Source organism: Lissotriton vulgaris, chromosome 2_1, assembly GCF_964263255.1.
Source record: "Lissotriton vulgaris chromosome 2_1, aLisVul1.2, whole genome shotgun sequence".
Classification (NCBI taxonomy): domain Eukaryota; kingdom Metazoa; phylum Chordata; class Amphibia; order Caudata; family Salamandridae; genus Lissotriton; species Lissotriton vulgaris.
In genome coordinates, this window is record NC_141687.1 from 1246591648 (window position 1) to 1246607350 (window position 15703).

Below are 15703 nucleotides of genomic sequence, written 5' to 3' on the forward strand. Positions count from 1 at the left end.
GTTCCCATCTTTCACCCACATGCGGGATTTCTTCAATGAAAGTAGAGGCACTTGGTGTATTAAGGTTCAAGCATTGCAGTTTTTGATGGCCTCATCTCCTGGTGCTTTACCAAGTTCCTATGTCCTGTATTGGAATACTTGAGGACAAGATGCTTCAGACTGATAATATGCATAAACAATCTCTTACTGATGGCTCAATGTCAACAGCAACTACCATCCAATCTGAACATGACCATTGCTCTGCTGCACGACCTGCCTGGGACTCTGCGTAAACAAAGAGAAGTCGGAACTGGTCCTGAGCCAGACCAAGATGTTTCTAGAGTGTTTCAAAGATTCAGTGAATGCCAACCTCAGTCTACTAAAGAAGAAGATTCTGGCAATAAAAAGGAATTGCGGACCGTCATTTGAAGGGCCAGTGTATCCTTCAGACAACTAGCCAGAATTGTGAGTCTTCTGTCTGCTTTGATTCAGACCATCTTCCCAACCCCCCTTCAATACAGAGCTTGTCAGAGATTGAAAGTAAGTAACCTCATGAGAGGTGTGAAGACATCGGAACTCATGCAACCATCGTCAGAAGACAGAATGGGGGTCTGGTGGTGGCTGGATCATATGGATGCATGGAATGGGAGGGCAATCATCATAACCTCCCCAGACATAGTTATAAATTCAGTTGCCAGCCAGGTGAGGAGACATCTCCTGGGAGTAAGATGGGCAGAAGATGAGCTGAAACTCTGTGCCCTTAAATGAATTGAAACTTTCCTTTTCAATAGCTAGGAGTTTTTACATTAATGTGCACAATCATCATGTCATGAGACTTCTGCAGGCTATAGCTCTGCTGTCTCATTTCACATGACAAGGGTAAAACCCTCTCAATCAACATTACAGTACACTGGCAGCTCCTCTGCTAAGGCAGAGGAGCGTCACCTCACAAGAAAAATAAAATTATTACAACAATGTTATTACCATTTTTTTTTCATTATTGGCTATGCACAGCCGGTGCAGACGGGAGGGCGGGGCTGTACTTCCCGCAGAGCAGGGGAAGGAGTGGTGTCACTCTCCTGAGTGTGTATAAGGGGTTTTGCCAGCCGTCTCGGGACAGCCAAACCCCTCATGTGGTCTCCACCGGGCTGTATTGTTCAGCCTGTTGGAAAACATGCCCTGCCTCCCATTCCCTGGCTGAGCGACGAACAACGGTGCTCAGACCTATCACAACGCTGTATTGCAGCTTTGTTATTGGTGAAAGGAATTGGGAGCCTGGGTGCTTCCTGGTTTGCCAACCTGAAGAGGATGAGAACAGAGGAAAGCGGCTGCCAGCAAGGTAAGTTTTTTTTGTGTACTTTGCCTTTTCCCCTTTTTTCTTATATTTTTACCCCCCACTCCCTCCCCACTCCACGACTACTGCCCAGTAGCAGCCGCAACTGTTGCAGTATGTTGGAGTTTGCTGCTTGCCGGGCATAGTGTCATTACGTTTGCTCACAGTGGCCATAACAGGTGAGGGAACACTTGTCATGAGCCAATAGGAGTGGAACAAGCAGATGGTGTACTAAAGGTATCCAAAAGAATATCTCTTATTCTGTTAGTCACATAAGCTAGAGCAACAGGGGGACTATCAAGTCAAACCTAAAAAGCATGGTGCGAATCATGAAAAGAAAATATACTGGACCTGATTTAGGCAAAAATATAAAAGTACAGGTGAACTTTCTTTTACATTCTTTTCCGTTCTCAAACATTCAAATAAATATTTGCAGTGGACTCCTATCCCTCCTGTGCGAGTATTTGCATAGTATAGATTTCTGCACAGGGAAAATAAAGCTCACTTTACTAAAGTATTTTTTCATCAGCAGGGATTTTTTTTCCTGCACCACATGTGGGGGTAATTAATTCCCTTTCCTATCTTGGAAGCAGTGTTTTCAACCATTTCCACGGTGGGCAAAGATCTTATCGCAGTTTGTGAATGAACACACAACCGTACATGAGGCAATTTTTGAGACATTATAAAAGTCGCGGCTGGCACGACACGCGGTTGGGGGGAGCGGGTGAGGGGAGTTATTTTAAATAAATTTTAAAAAATGTAACTTACCTTTGGGTCCCGGTCCGCATCCACCTCCTCCACACAGGAAGCAGGCAGCCTCCCTTCCCTTAAGCCGACGACGATTGCACAGACGTCTATGGGGAGGCCATTTGTTCCATGTAGGCTGCATGCAAGAGTGCTAGAACCCTTTCTAGACTTTCACACTTTCTCCAAGTGTTTTATGTTAGTTTTCTTTTCTGTGAGAATATGCCAAAGCACCATTGTTCGCTCCTGAAACCTATAAGCAAATTCTGGACTTGACATGTGGGATGACACTCGAACGTTATGGCCAGTAGCAACTTATGTTCTAAGTAGAACATATCAGTATGTAGGTGGGTGGACAGAACAAACCAGCATGTTGTTAGATAGTCTGCAGGTAAGTGGAAGCTGCCTCGCTTTCAAAGGAATTATTAGTAGTATAGAGAGTGAGAATGTTGTTGGTAGTGGCTCAGAGGTGTCCAGTGCTGGTCCAGGAGGGCCAGATCCATGCCAAACATTTGGGATATCTATAAAGGACAAATGTGCATGCAATTAACTAAAAGGGACATAATTTCAATACATTGTATCTATCTGGAGAAACTGGTCTGGATTTGCCCAACCCAAACCTACGTTCCACACCACTGCTTTTTATGGTTGGGTACAGGTGTTTAAAGGGCAGTCAGCCAGTGCCATTTTAAGGAACATGAAGGCCCTGGGTAGTACATACCATAGGAGTCCCTGCCTGGAACAGATTTGCATGTATTGCCCATTTTCTGCTAATCGAAGCCCCATGATGACAAATAATATTGAACATTACTTTAGGCTGAAATGGAGAAATAAGCAGATGTGAGATAGAGAGGACATTCACTTTCCTAGGGCGGCCTTTGGAAGGTGAGGGCCCTGGGCAATTACCCATTTAGCCCATGCCTTAAAACGTCTCTGCAGCCAGCTCCTCCTTCCAGTATTACTCAGACACGGAGTACTCCGTTCGAAATGTTACATTTCAAGCTTTTATGTGTTACCTTCCAATTTATAAAAGCAGTTTTTCATAAAAACACTAAACACATAACTTAAAAAGTTAAGAAATCTAGGGACTGATTTATTGTAAAGATCATCACAAAATAACTACTTTTGAACCGCATTTGAATTCGTATAATGAAGAAGGGTAAATGACCCAAACATATATGTTCTGTACACAGTTGCTGCTAAAGTTAACATTCCCTTACTACAGCTTTGTTACATGGATATGTTAATGAATACCTCTATATAAAAAGATTAGCATTTGGCTGGGCAAAAGTCATACTCTATGAATACTGCCCTTTCTTGGCCTGATATTGAATTGAGTAGAAAATGGCTGTGCTCAATTTGCAAAAGAATCCACAGGTGAAATCACCTCCATATACTATAAATTTGGTGGAGGACATGTGATTAAAGGAGCCACCAGGTGAATGACGTTACAATATACCTCTCAATCCAAACGGCAGCTTTCAACAAAGTAGCACTCTAGAATGCTTCTGGTTGGTGACTGTTAGTGATGCACGACTGGGTAAGGAGAACTGTTTTTTTCTATTCACTCACTAGCACCTTTAAGCACTATTTGAGGTTCTACCCATCGCTAATTCATGCCCCTTGTCTCTCATGGCAAATTTTCTAAATCCCATCCAGATGTGTGCCGTCTGATTCTGCGGTATCAAGCGCTCCGTCCATGAGTTTAGGTTTGGTTGTGTCCATGCCGGCTAGGAGAGTCATGAAATCCACCACTGTGTCAATGTTTTGGTCAGCAGAGGCGGTGTCCTTCAAGGTACACAATACCGTCAAGCGGCTAAAAGACTTGAGTTCTGAAATATTGGCACGGAGAAAAAGAAGGATGATATTCAGGTCGTTGACAGGACAGCCAAGCATTTGCTTACTGAGCAGGTCAAAGGCTGGTAGCATCTCATAGACCCACAAGAAGCGCTTGTCCCACGTACAGAGTCGAACCAAGTTGTAGATTATCACAGGCGCTAACAGGACATAGACAACGCCGGTGGCTATGCTGATTATCTGGAATATGGACAGTGAAACTAGCTTGCAATTGATTAAGTCTGGCACCTCCGTTTCATCCTTAAGTAGTCCAGTTTTTATGAAGCAGGCAAATTCATCTTGGTAAAAAATGGTCATATGGAAGTGTCCCAGGTAGAGACAGGTAGCAACAGTGAAAAGCAGCAAAGAGAGATTCCTCACAAAATAGCAAGCCACGAGGTAATGGGTGCGCTGTTTACAGGTCAGGTATCTCTCCAGCAGAGGAAATTCAAAGTACCTTTCGCTGCGTGCCCTGAAAAAGAAAAAGAAATGGTAGATGTATTAAGAATGCACACCGGCTGCTTTTTCAGAGGGGTAATCCACCAGAATATCACCTAGAAAAACATTGTGGTGCCAAAATAGCCAGCACTGAAATATTATGAAGGTAAGTCAATATAGTTTTACTACTCTTAATTGTACATATACGTACTTCGATTAAATATTTAACTTCAATGTACTTCAAGGTAGTCGACATGCAACATTTAAAGGCGTTCTATTTTAAGATATATTTACTATAATCATCCTCTAAAGTTTTGAGGTTTTGCACCACAGGTCCCTTGAACCATGGAAACTCTGTAACAGAATATCAAAAATAAAAACAGATCAGGTAACAATGCCCTGAAATGTGGTAAAACGTGTGTTTCTGGCTGTCCCACTTGCTATGCCTCACAGTGTAACCCTAAATCCTAGATCAACATTAAGCTGCATGTTTATTACTGAATCTGCGTATTATTTTCAGAGAATTTAAAGCAGAACTTTAAAGATTCCTGCCAGGATGAGTTTAATTGTATTTCTTCTTCAAAATCTACTATCTACTATGTACAAATGTGTAAATGTACAAAACAATACAAGCAGGTATGAATCATAACAGCGAACCATGCATTTAGGTCCAACTTAACCATTTAAGGTTTCTGGTGATAACTTGTGCTTTAATCAAAATCAAATCAAAATAATCTTTATTCGATTTAAACAATCAAATTATAAAAGCACAATACATAAAAGTTGACATCATATTTTACACGTCCGTAAGCATGCTAAATCTGAAGATACAGCCATACTGGATACAAATAAGCATCATAGATTAAAATTACATTGTTTTTCTGCTTCTGATCACGCCCTTCATGTTTTTAGTTAAATGAGGAATAAATACTTCATAAAAAAGGCAGGACGACATTGTCTCAGGCCTAACTTCCTTAATATTGGCAGAATCCATCTTTTCCGAAGTAAGATATAAAATGTGCAGAAATACAGGGAATGTATAGTTGACTGGGTCCATATGTCATCACATGGACAGGAGCATAAAAACAAGACCAATCATTCATATTTGGAAACAATATCAATCTATAAAAATTGCCTAAGTGAAATCTAGTCAACAACATCCTGTCATAGCCTCCCTTTGCGATTGTTAAATATGGTTGCACCCCTGACTGTATTAGTAGCAATTGGTTCTCTCTAACCGATGGTTTGATTATGTTAGTAGAGAATCTAATAGTCTCCAGATTGGCTATACAAGCAATCTTTAGGTATTTCCGGATTTCCTTGAAATTAAAGAAATGCAGGCCGGGATGGAAAAATATTCTAGGGTATCCCAGGTCGGCCATAACTTTTTTGATGTAATTAAGCCATGGAATACGAGTCAACCGTTGCAACTTGACAGTCATGTATTACATCGCGGTTAAAACCGGTAGTGAGCCAGGCCATATCTTATGCCTTAGTAGGATCGGCTGAATTCTAATTAAACTGGTATATACAGAAGTCCGAGTTCCGCATGACAAATATATGTTGCTGTACTGTTGGGGACCGCTAATAGGTATCTCAAAAAACATTCTTGACTAACTGTAAAGATTGTACATCAGCGCAGCCCCAGATTCCGGTTCCACACATGGCTGTGGAGATACATTTGGCTTTATATATTTTAATCAAATGAATAATAGGTAGTTTTCCTTCCCAGTTTTCTGGCAAAATTCACCAATGCTACAGTAGCTTTTGCAAATAGCAGTTTTCTTGATGTTATGGCGTTTGCCCAAGAGCCCCTTTTTTCGAAGGCAATTCCCAAATATGAGACGCAATTGGTAAATTCGACCTTATTATTGTTGATAAAAATATCCTGTCAACGCAAACAAGGTAACTGTGGGTCTAAACGCTCTAATAGTTAAGCCCTATCCGACCAAGGCCTCCTAAAGGGTTTTCTAAACGTGTGGGAATATAATTAGATCCAAACACAATGGGATACCTTTAATAGTATGAAAAATACCCATCAGTTACCATTCGGTACCTCCCTAGTCATCATATGGGACCTTCCACACAATGAAAAGTAAACCACGCAGTCATCTGCGACCATGCGGAGGTGGAAGTCCCAAAGAAAGGATAATGTATTGAGCGCGTACCAGATAACTGAAATGGCAGTGCATAAGTGTGTGGGAGTGAAAAAAGTGTGAAGGTAGTTAAAATTGAGAACTAGGAGGAAAAAAAGGAATTTATTAAGTACCTCTCAAGCTTCCAACCCGTAAAAACCAGTGCAAATACATAGTAGTTTTAACAAATAGCTACTATATCAATAGGTCAACATGTTTCAGAAGTCTTAGGACCCATAGAGTTGTCCGCTGCTTTCGTCAGGACCATGATTTACTACTGCCAGTGATGAAAGGGTAAAAAACAAAATGATATCACTTGTAGGTTCTAGGTGTACAATAATCCTCCTTTTTGGTAGGAGGAAAGTACTACGCCTCACCTGGCAGCGGCTCATGTAGGTGAAGCACCGCTCTGACCGTTGGTACTCCGGGCGTCCCTCTGGGCCGTCAGAGCGGTGCTTCACCTACCTGAGCCGCAGCCAGGTGAGGCGTATTGTACACCTAGAACCTACAGGTGATATCATTTTGTTTTTTACCCTTTCATCTCTGGCAGTAGTAAATCATGGTCCTGATGAAAGCAGCAGACACCTCTATGGGTCCTAAGACTGCTGAAACATGTTGACCTATTGATATAGTAGCTATTTGTTAAAACTACTATGTATTTGCAGGATCACTGACAAAATATCGACCTACAAAATATCGATCTACAGGAATATCGAGTCAAAAATATCGAAGGCAAGAATATCGACATCCTATCTACAACATGGTAAGTACAAAAATATCAAAAATATAATATAGATGTTAAAAATATCGTTATTTAAATTTTTTAAATATAAATGTAAAATAAAGTAAATAACACCAATAAATAAAATCTACCTAGTTAAAAGTATCTAATAATGTTTAAAATTAATAAATAATACATATATAATAATAATACATTAATTAAATATATACAGTAAATATATAATATATATATGTACTGAACAATAAGTTGTAATAATTATTTTACTAATTTATAAATTAATAAAAAATATAAATTACAAATACATTTACAAACAAAAAACAATAACATAAATAAAATGTAAAAAATATAAAAAATTAAATATACTTTTAATAGTTTTAAAGTTAAATATATATAACGTTGGATAGCTTAAGAGTAAAGATTACTATTCCCACTCCAGAGAGTGCAACAGTAGAGAAAGCGTTGGATAGCGTACAGGTTAAAAACTTACTATTCCCACTCCAGAGAGTGTAACAGTAGCGAAAATGTTGGATAGCGTAGGGGTACAAATTACTATTCTCACTCCAGCGAGTGCAACAGTAGGGAAAGCTTTGGATAGCGTAGGGGCATAAATTACTATTCCCAATCCAGAGAATGCAACAGTACAGAAAGCGTTGGATAGCGTAGGGGTAAAAATTACTATTCCCACTCCAGAGAGTGCAACAGTAGGGAAAGCGTTGGATATCGTAGGGGTAAAAATTACTATTCCCACTCCAGAGAGTCCAACAGTAGGGAAAGCACTGAATAGTGTAGGGTTAAAAATTACTATTCCCACTCCAGAGAGTCCAACAGTAGGGAAAGCATTGGATAGCGTAGGGGTTAAAATTACCATTCCCACTCCAGAGAGTGCAACAGTAGGGAAAACATTGGATAGCGTAGGAGTAAAAATTACTATTTCCACTCCAGATAGTGCAACAGTAGGGAAAGCGTTGGATAGCGTAGGGGTAAAAATTACTGTTCCAACTCCAGAGAGTGCAACAGTAGGGAGTCAAGTCAAGTCAAGTCAAAACATTTATATAGCGCACTACATACCCAGAGGGTTTCAAGGCACTTAGGAAGGGGAGGTGGATTATTTGTCAAATATCCACGTTTTAAGCTGCTTTCTGAACGCTAGGTGATTCTGGGTGAGGCGAAGGTAAGCGGGGAGTGAGTTCCATGTTTTGGCAGCCAGGTATGAGAAGGATCTGCCTCCCATGGTGGTCTTGTTGATGCGAGGTACAGTGGCGAGGGCTTGGCTGGAAGAGCGAAGTTGGCGGGAGGGGGTGTAGAAGGACAGTCGAGAGTTGAGGCAATCTGGTCCGATGTCGTAGAGTGATTTGTGTGCGTGGGTAAGCAGTCGGAAAGTGATCCTCTTATTGACGGGTAGCCAGTGGAGGTCTTTAAGGTGACCAGAGATGTGTTCGTTGCGTGGGATGTCTAATATGAGCCTGGCTGAGGCGTTTTGGATTCGTTGTAGTTTCTTCTGGAGTTTAGCGGTGGTACCTGCGTAGAGGGTGTTTCCGTAGTCCAGACGGCTCGTGACTAGAGCGTGGGTGACTGTTTTCCTTGTTTCGGAGGGGATCCAGCGAAATGTTTTTCTGAGCATGCGAAGAATGTTAAAGCAGGAAGAGGATACGGCGCTGACTTGTCTGTTCATTGAGAGTGAAGAATCCAGGATGACGCCAAGGTTCCGTGCGTGGTCTGTCGGGATGGGTGCATTTCCGAGGGCTTCCGGCCACCAGGAGTCGTCCCATGCAGAGGGGGATTTACCTAAGATGAGGACTTCTGTTTTGTCTGAGTTCAGTTTCAGACGGCTTTGTTTCATCCATTCGGCGACTTCTTTCATTCCTTCGTGTAGGTTAGTTTTAGCGGTGCTGGGGTCTTTGGTGAGAGATAGGATCAGTTGAGTGTCATCCGCGTAAGAGATGATGTTGAGGTTGTGTTGGCGGGCGATGGCCGCGAGGGGGCTCATGTATACGTTGAAGAGGGTGGGGCTGAGTGAGGATCCTTGTGGAACGCCGCAGATGATTTCAGAGGTCTCGGACTTGAATGGTGGGAGGCGGACTCTCTGGGTTCTTCCGGTGAGGAACGAGGTGATCCATTCCAGTGCCTTTCCTTGGATTCCGATGTTTCTGAGGCGTTGTAAAAGGGTGCTGTGGCAGACTGTGTCGAAGGCTGCAGAGAGGTCGAGGAGGATGAGGGCGACTGTGTCTCCATTGTCCAGTAGAGTTCGAATGTCGTCTGTTGCTGCGATGAGGGCGGTCTCAGTGCTGTGTTTGGCTCGGAAGCCGGATTGTGAGGGGTCGAGTGATTTGTTGGCTTCGAGGAAGGCGGCGAGCTGGTTGTTGACAGCTTTCTCGATGACTTTGGCCGGGAATGGAAGAAGCGAGATGGGGCGGTAGTTTTTGAGTTCGGTGGGGTCTGCTGTTGGTTTTTTCAGAAGGGCGGTGAGTTCGGCGTGTTTCCAAACTTCTGGGAAGGTAGCGGAGTTGAAGGAGCAGTTGATGACGTCTCGGAGGTGCGGAGCTATGACGGAGTCAGCTTTGTTGAAGATGTGGTGGGGGCATGGGTCTGTGGGGGATCCAGAGTGGATGGAATTCATCAGGCGGATGGTGTCCTCAGTGGAGATTGGGTTCCAGGCGCTAATGGTGTTAACGGGGGGAAGATGGTCAGTTGATGGTAGGGTGGGTTGGTCTCCGGGTTGGTTGTCAAAGCTGTTGTGGATGTCAGCAATCTTGTTGTGGAAAAAAGAGGCTAGGGAATCGCAGAGGGTTTGAGAGGGGGTGATGTCGTTGGAGTTGGCCGAGGGGTTGGAAAATTCCTTGACGATGTTGAACAGTTCCTTGCTGTTGTGGGCGTTGTTGTCAAGTCGATCTTTGAATGCTGTTTTCTTGGCTTTTCGGATCAGTTGGTGGTGAGTACGGATGGCGCTTTTGAAGGCGTCCTTGTTGCTGGTGGATGGGTCTTTTTTCCAGGCCTTTTCAAGGGAGCGGCAAAGTTTCTTGGATTTCTTGAGGTCGTCGTTGAACCATGAGGCCTTCTTGGTGCCAAGTTTGTGTTGACGTTTTTTCAGTGGTGCTAAGGTGTCGGCGGTGTTGGATAACCAAAGGGTGAGGTTGGAGGCGGCTTCGTTGGCGTTAGAAGAGAGGGCTGGGGAGGTTTGAAGGAGTGATGTGGAGATCTGCTCTGTGGTGATTTTGTTCCAGTTTCTTCGTAGAGTTGGTTGGAGGTGGATGATGGGTTTCGGCTTGTTGTAGGTGAAGTGAACGCAGCTGTGGTCAGTCCAGAGGAGATCTGTAGTGTGGCTGAAGGAGACATGGTTGCTGGAGGTGAAGATGGGGTCGAGAGTGTGGCCTGCGATGTGGGTGGGGGAAGTGACCAGTTGTTTAAGTCCGAGGTTGGCGAGGTTGTCTAAGAGGGTGGCGGTGTTGAGGTCGTTGATCTTTTCAAGGTGAAAGTTGAGGTCTCCCAGAAGGATGTAGTCTTTGGAGGGGAGCGCGTGTGGGGTGATGAAGTCCGTGATGTCTTCACTGAATTTTGCGCGGGGTCCTGGTGGTCTGTAGAGGAGGGTGCCTCTGAGTGTGGTCTTGGGGTCGATGTGGATCTGGAAGTGAAGGTGTTCGGAGTTGGCGAGGTTGGCATCAGAGCTGGTTGAGATGCGGATTGTTTTCTTATGGACGATAGCTATTCCACCTCCTGTATGGTCGGTGCGGTCCTTGCGTGTGATCTTATAGTCATCAGGGATAGCGATGGCGATGTCAGGGGCGGAGGAAGCGTTCATCCATGTTTCTGTTAGGAAGGCGACGTCAGGAGAGATGGTGTCTAGTAGGTTCCAAAGGTCAATGGCGTGCCTGTGGACCGAGCGGGTGTTGAGAAGGATGCATTCTAGGTGGTTGGGGTCGGGAATCTGTGGTGTGGTCGTAGCGGGGATGTTGTCGGTGCCGCTAAATTTGCAGGAGAAGCAGGAGAACGGTCCATGGGTGTGTCCAGGAGCGGCTTGGACGCAGTTGGGGGCGCGACCGGGGTTAAGGGCTAGGAGGGTGGCGGCATCGTAGGTAACGCGGGGGGGTTGGGCAGCGCGAGGGGCAGGGAGTCTGGCGCTGGGCGCGGTCCAGGCGCGGACGGGCGTAGACGGGCTTACCTTTGGCGCACCTTCGGCGCGGGTTGGGCGCGGTCGCTGCGCGTGAACGCTGCGCGCGGGAAGAACTGTCATATATGGATGGTGGAGGGGGAGGGGCGAGGGCGGCTCAGCTGGGAGGCGTGGCGGGCTCAGGGGAACACAACAACAGCAGGGTCAAAATGGAGGGGAGGTCAGAGCAGGGCGCCGGGGGAAATCACACACAACAATGCAGTCAAAGCAATGTAAGCGCTGTGGGATAATAGCGCTATGAAATTACGAAGCTTACAAAATACTGGCGCTATGCAACTATTACAACTTGGCTACAATGCGCTATGCAGATATCACCACTTGCTTACAGTACAGCAATACGATACCACGCTGTGAGGAGCAGCGAGGGGAGCGATCACTCAGGGCGGAAGCAGCGAGTGAATCACAGGGCTGTGAGGTTTGGGGAATGCTTTTCAGTGCTTGTGGGAGGGCGGCTCAGCTGGGAGGCGTGGCGGGCTCAGGGGAACACAACAACAGCAGGGTCAAAATGGAGGGGAGGTCAGAGCAGGGCGCCGGGGGAAATCACACACAACAATGCAGTCAAAGCAATGTAAGCGCTGTGGGATAATAGCGCTATGAAATTACGAAGCTTACAAAATACTGGCGCTATGCAACTATTACAACTTGGCTACAATGCGCTATGCAGATATCACCACTTGCTTACAGTACAGCAATACGATACCACGCTGTGAGGAGCAGCGAGGGGAGCGATCACTCAGGGCGGAAGCAGCGAGTGAATCACAGGGCTGTGAGGTTTGGGGAATGCTTTTCAGTGCTTGTGGGAGGGCGGCTCAGCTGGGAGGCGTGGCGGGCTCAGGGGAACACAACAACAGCAGGGTCAAAATGGAGGGGAGGTCAGAGCAGGGCGCCGGGGGAAATCACACACAACAATGCAGTCAAAGCAATGTAAGCGCTGTGGGATAATAGCGCTATGAAATTACGAAGCTTACAAAATACTGGCGCTATGCAACTATTACAACTTGGCTACAATGCGCTATGCAGATATCACCACTTGCTTACAGTACAGCAATACGATACCACGCTGTGAGGAGCAGCGAGGGGAGCGATCACTCAGGGCGGAAGCAGCGAGTGAATCACAGGGCTGTGAGGTTTGGGGAATGCTTTTCAGTGCTTGTGGGAGGGCGGCTCAGCTGGGAGGCGTGGCGGGCTCAGGGGAACACAACAACAGCAGGGTCAAAATGGAGGGGAGGTCAGAGCAGGGCGCCGGGGGAAATCACACACAACAATGCAGTCAAAGCAATGTAAGCGCTGTGGGATAATAGCGCTATGAAATTACGAAGCTTACAAAATACTGGCGCTATGCAACTATTACAACTTGGCTACAATGCGCTATGCAGATATCACCACTTGCTTACAGTACAGCAATACGATACCACGCTGTGAGGAGCAGCGAGGGGAGCGATCACTCAGGGCGGAAGCAGCGAGTGAATCACAGGGCTGTGAGGTTTGGGGAATGCTTTTCAGTGCTTGTGGGAGGGCGGCTCAGCTGGGAGGCGTGGCGGGCTCAGGGGAACACAACAACAGCAGGGTCAAAATGGAGGGGAGGTCAGAGCAGGGCGCCGGGGGAAATCACACACAACAATGCAGTCAAAGCAATGTAAGCGCTGTGGGATAATAGCGCTATGAAATTACGAAGCTTACAAAATACTGGCGTTGGGTCAAAATTACTATTCCCACTCCAGAGAATGCAACAGTAAGGAAAGCGTTGGATAGCGTAGGAGTAAAAATTACTATTCCCACTCCAGAGAGTGCAACAGTAGGGAAAGCATTGGATAGTGTAGAAATTAAATATAACAAACTTATAAATAATTGTTCTACATAAAATAATTAAAATATTTATTTTTAAATAACTACATCATTTGCTAATCCCCATTGATAATTTCTGAAAACATAATTACAATTAAAAAATTATTTAACAATAAATGAATAAATACCAATAAATATTAATTAATAAATATAAATAACCAAATAATATTCAACACTAAAATATTTTTCTAAACAAAAAACATTCATCATGAAAAATTGATTAACAATTAAAAAATGGTAAACAGTACATTTACTTTTGAATAAAAATTATTTTTTATTAAAAATTATTTACAAATTAATAATATAAATGTCCAATTAATAAAAATTAATTAACAATAAAAATTATTATTTACCAATTACAAAAAATTAATTACCAATTAAAAAAATTAATTATCAATTAAAAATTGTAATTACCAATGACAAACCTTAATTACAAATTACAAAAAACTATTGCCAATTAAAAAATGTAATTACCAATTACAAACCTTAATAAACAATTAAAAAAAATAATTACCAATTAAATTAATTAATTACCAATTAATAATTAATTAGAAATACAATATTTATCAATACCTATCAAAAATAAATAATTACTTAATTACAATGAAATTACTTCCCACCCTATTCCCCTATAACCCCACAACCCGCTACAGAACTTAAACACAAAAATTAATTAAAATTAATTTACAATTACTAAAAATATACAAATAATTTAATATAATAAATTACTTCCCGCCCTATTCCCCTATAAACCCACAACCCGCTCCAGTACTAAAACATGAAATTAAATTAAAAATAACATTTTTAATATATAATAAATAGTACACATATAATTTAAAACAAATAAACTACTTAACAAACACATATAACACATACATATAAAATACATAATAAAATACATAACAACAAACAATTATCGATATTAGTAACATCGAAATTAGTGACATCAATATAATTCATATCGATATTACTAACTTCGATATTACTTACATCGATATAAAAAAATTCGATATTACTTACCTTAGGGTCGATATTCTGTCCAACGATATTCTTGACCTCGATATTCTTCACCTTCGATATTTACAACTGGATATTATGGTAGGTCGATATTAGGGACTCGATATTTTGACTGTGCACCGTATTTGCACTGGTTTTGGAAGCTTGAGAGATACTTAATAAATTCCTATTTTTCCTCCCAGCTCTCCAATTTTCACTCCCTTCACACTTTTTTCACTCCCACACACTTATACATTGCCATTTCAGTTAGCTGGTACACGCTCAATACATTATCCTTTCTTTGGGGTTTCCACCTCCGCATGGTCGCAGATGACTGCGTGGTTTACTTTTCATTGTGTGGAAGGTCCCATATGATGACTAGGGCGGTACCGGATGGTAACTGATGGGTATTTTTCATACTATTGAAGGTATCCCGTTGTGTTTGGATCTAATTATATTCCCACACGTTTAGAAAACCCTTTAGGAGGCCTTGGTTTGATAGGGCTTAACTATTAGAGCGTTTAGGCCCACAGTTACCTTGTTTGTGTTGACATTAGTTTCTTGGAGGGCTCATTAAAGATTCCCTCGGACCCTTTTTCACGGCTTTGTTTATAGATAAAAATATCCTGGCATTTTACAATGTTGTTACCACACTTCATAACATATGTTTTAGTAATATTTACATTTAGTGCTGGATTTGACATAAAAGTTACAAAGCTAGAAACAACTCTCTTCAATCCTATGACGACGCATCGTCCGCGTATAATAATGCTGAAATATGATGATTGCCAATGCAGGAGGAATCCTGACATTCCCTAGACAGTACTGTGCTTAGACTATTTATATACAGTGTAAAAAGGAAAGGGGCTAGCACACACCCCTGCCTTACCCCCTTCCTGACAGGGAATTTGTAACTACGCTCGCCTGTTTTTAAATATCTGACACTGGCCTGTGCGTCTTGATTTAATTGCCTTAGGAAATTGACAAGTTGGTTTTCCACACCCAGGGCCTCTAAGATGTGGCCCCCTTGGCAGAAATAACCAGAACCTTTGGCTTCTGTCCAGTGTCCTACGCTGATGATACGCAGCTACTCCTCCCCTTTAAACATCTTACCCCTGAGATTATACAATCTTTCTCTGATGGGATGAAGGCAGTAGCGCGATGGATGTCTTCCAGCTTTCTCCAATGCAATGTTGGGAAGACCGAGGTGATGCTCTTCGGTAAAGCCAGGATCCAATGGTCTCCTGACTGGTGGCCTCTAGACCTAGGCCCAGTCCCTGAACCCAAATCAATAATTAAGAATTTGGGGGTACGTCTGGAACCGGAGTTGACCATGAAACAGCATGTTAACGTCACTGTAGGATCATGTTTCCACTTGATAGGTCTCCTCCGCAGGATATTCCCTTTTCTCCCTGACTCCCACAGAAGAACTCTAGTTCAGGCTTTGGTGATCAGCCGTCTAGATTACTGTAATGGTCTTCTAGCAGGAG

The 15703-nt window shown here is 43.3% G+C and overlaps 1 protein-coding gene across 1 annotated transcript in view; it reads right to left on the reverse strand.

The window, feature by feature from the left end:
- Nucleotides 1-3134: 3134 nt before the first annotated feature.
- PANX3 (pannexin 3) overlaps nucleotides 3135-15703 on the reverse strand; it is a 93852-nt gene continuing 81283 nt past the window's right edge. The window contains exon 4 of the mRNA XM_086958811.1: nucleotides 3135-4364. Coding sequence (XP_086814937.1) covers nucleotides 3701-4364 — 664 coding nt within the window. The 3' untranslated portion in view covers nucleotides 3135-3700. The remainder of the gene's footprint in view (nucleotides 4365-15703) is intronic.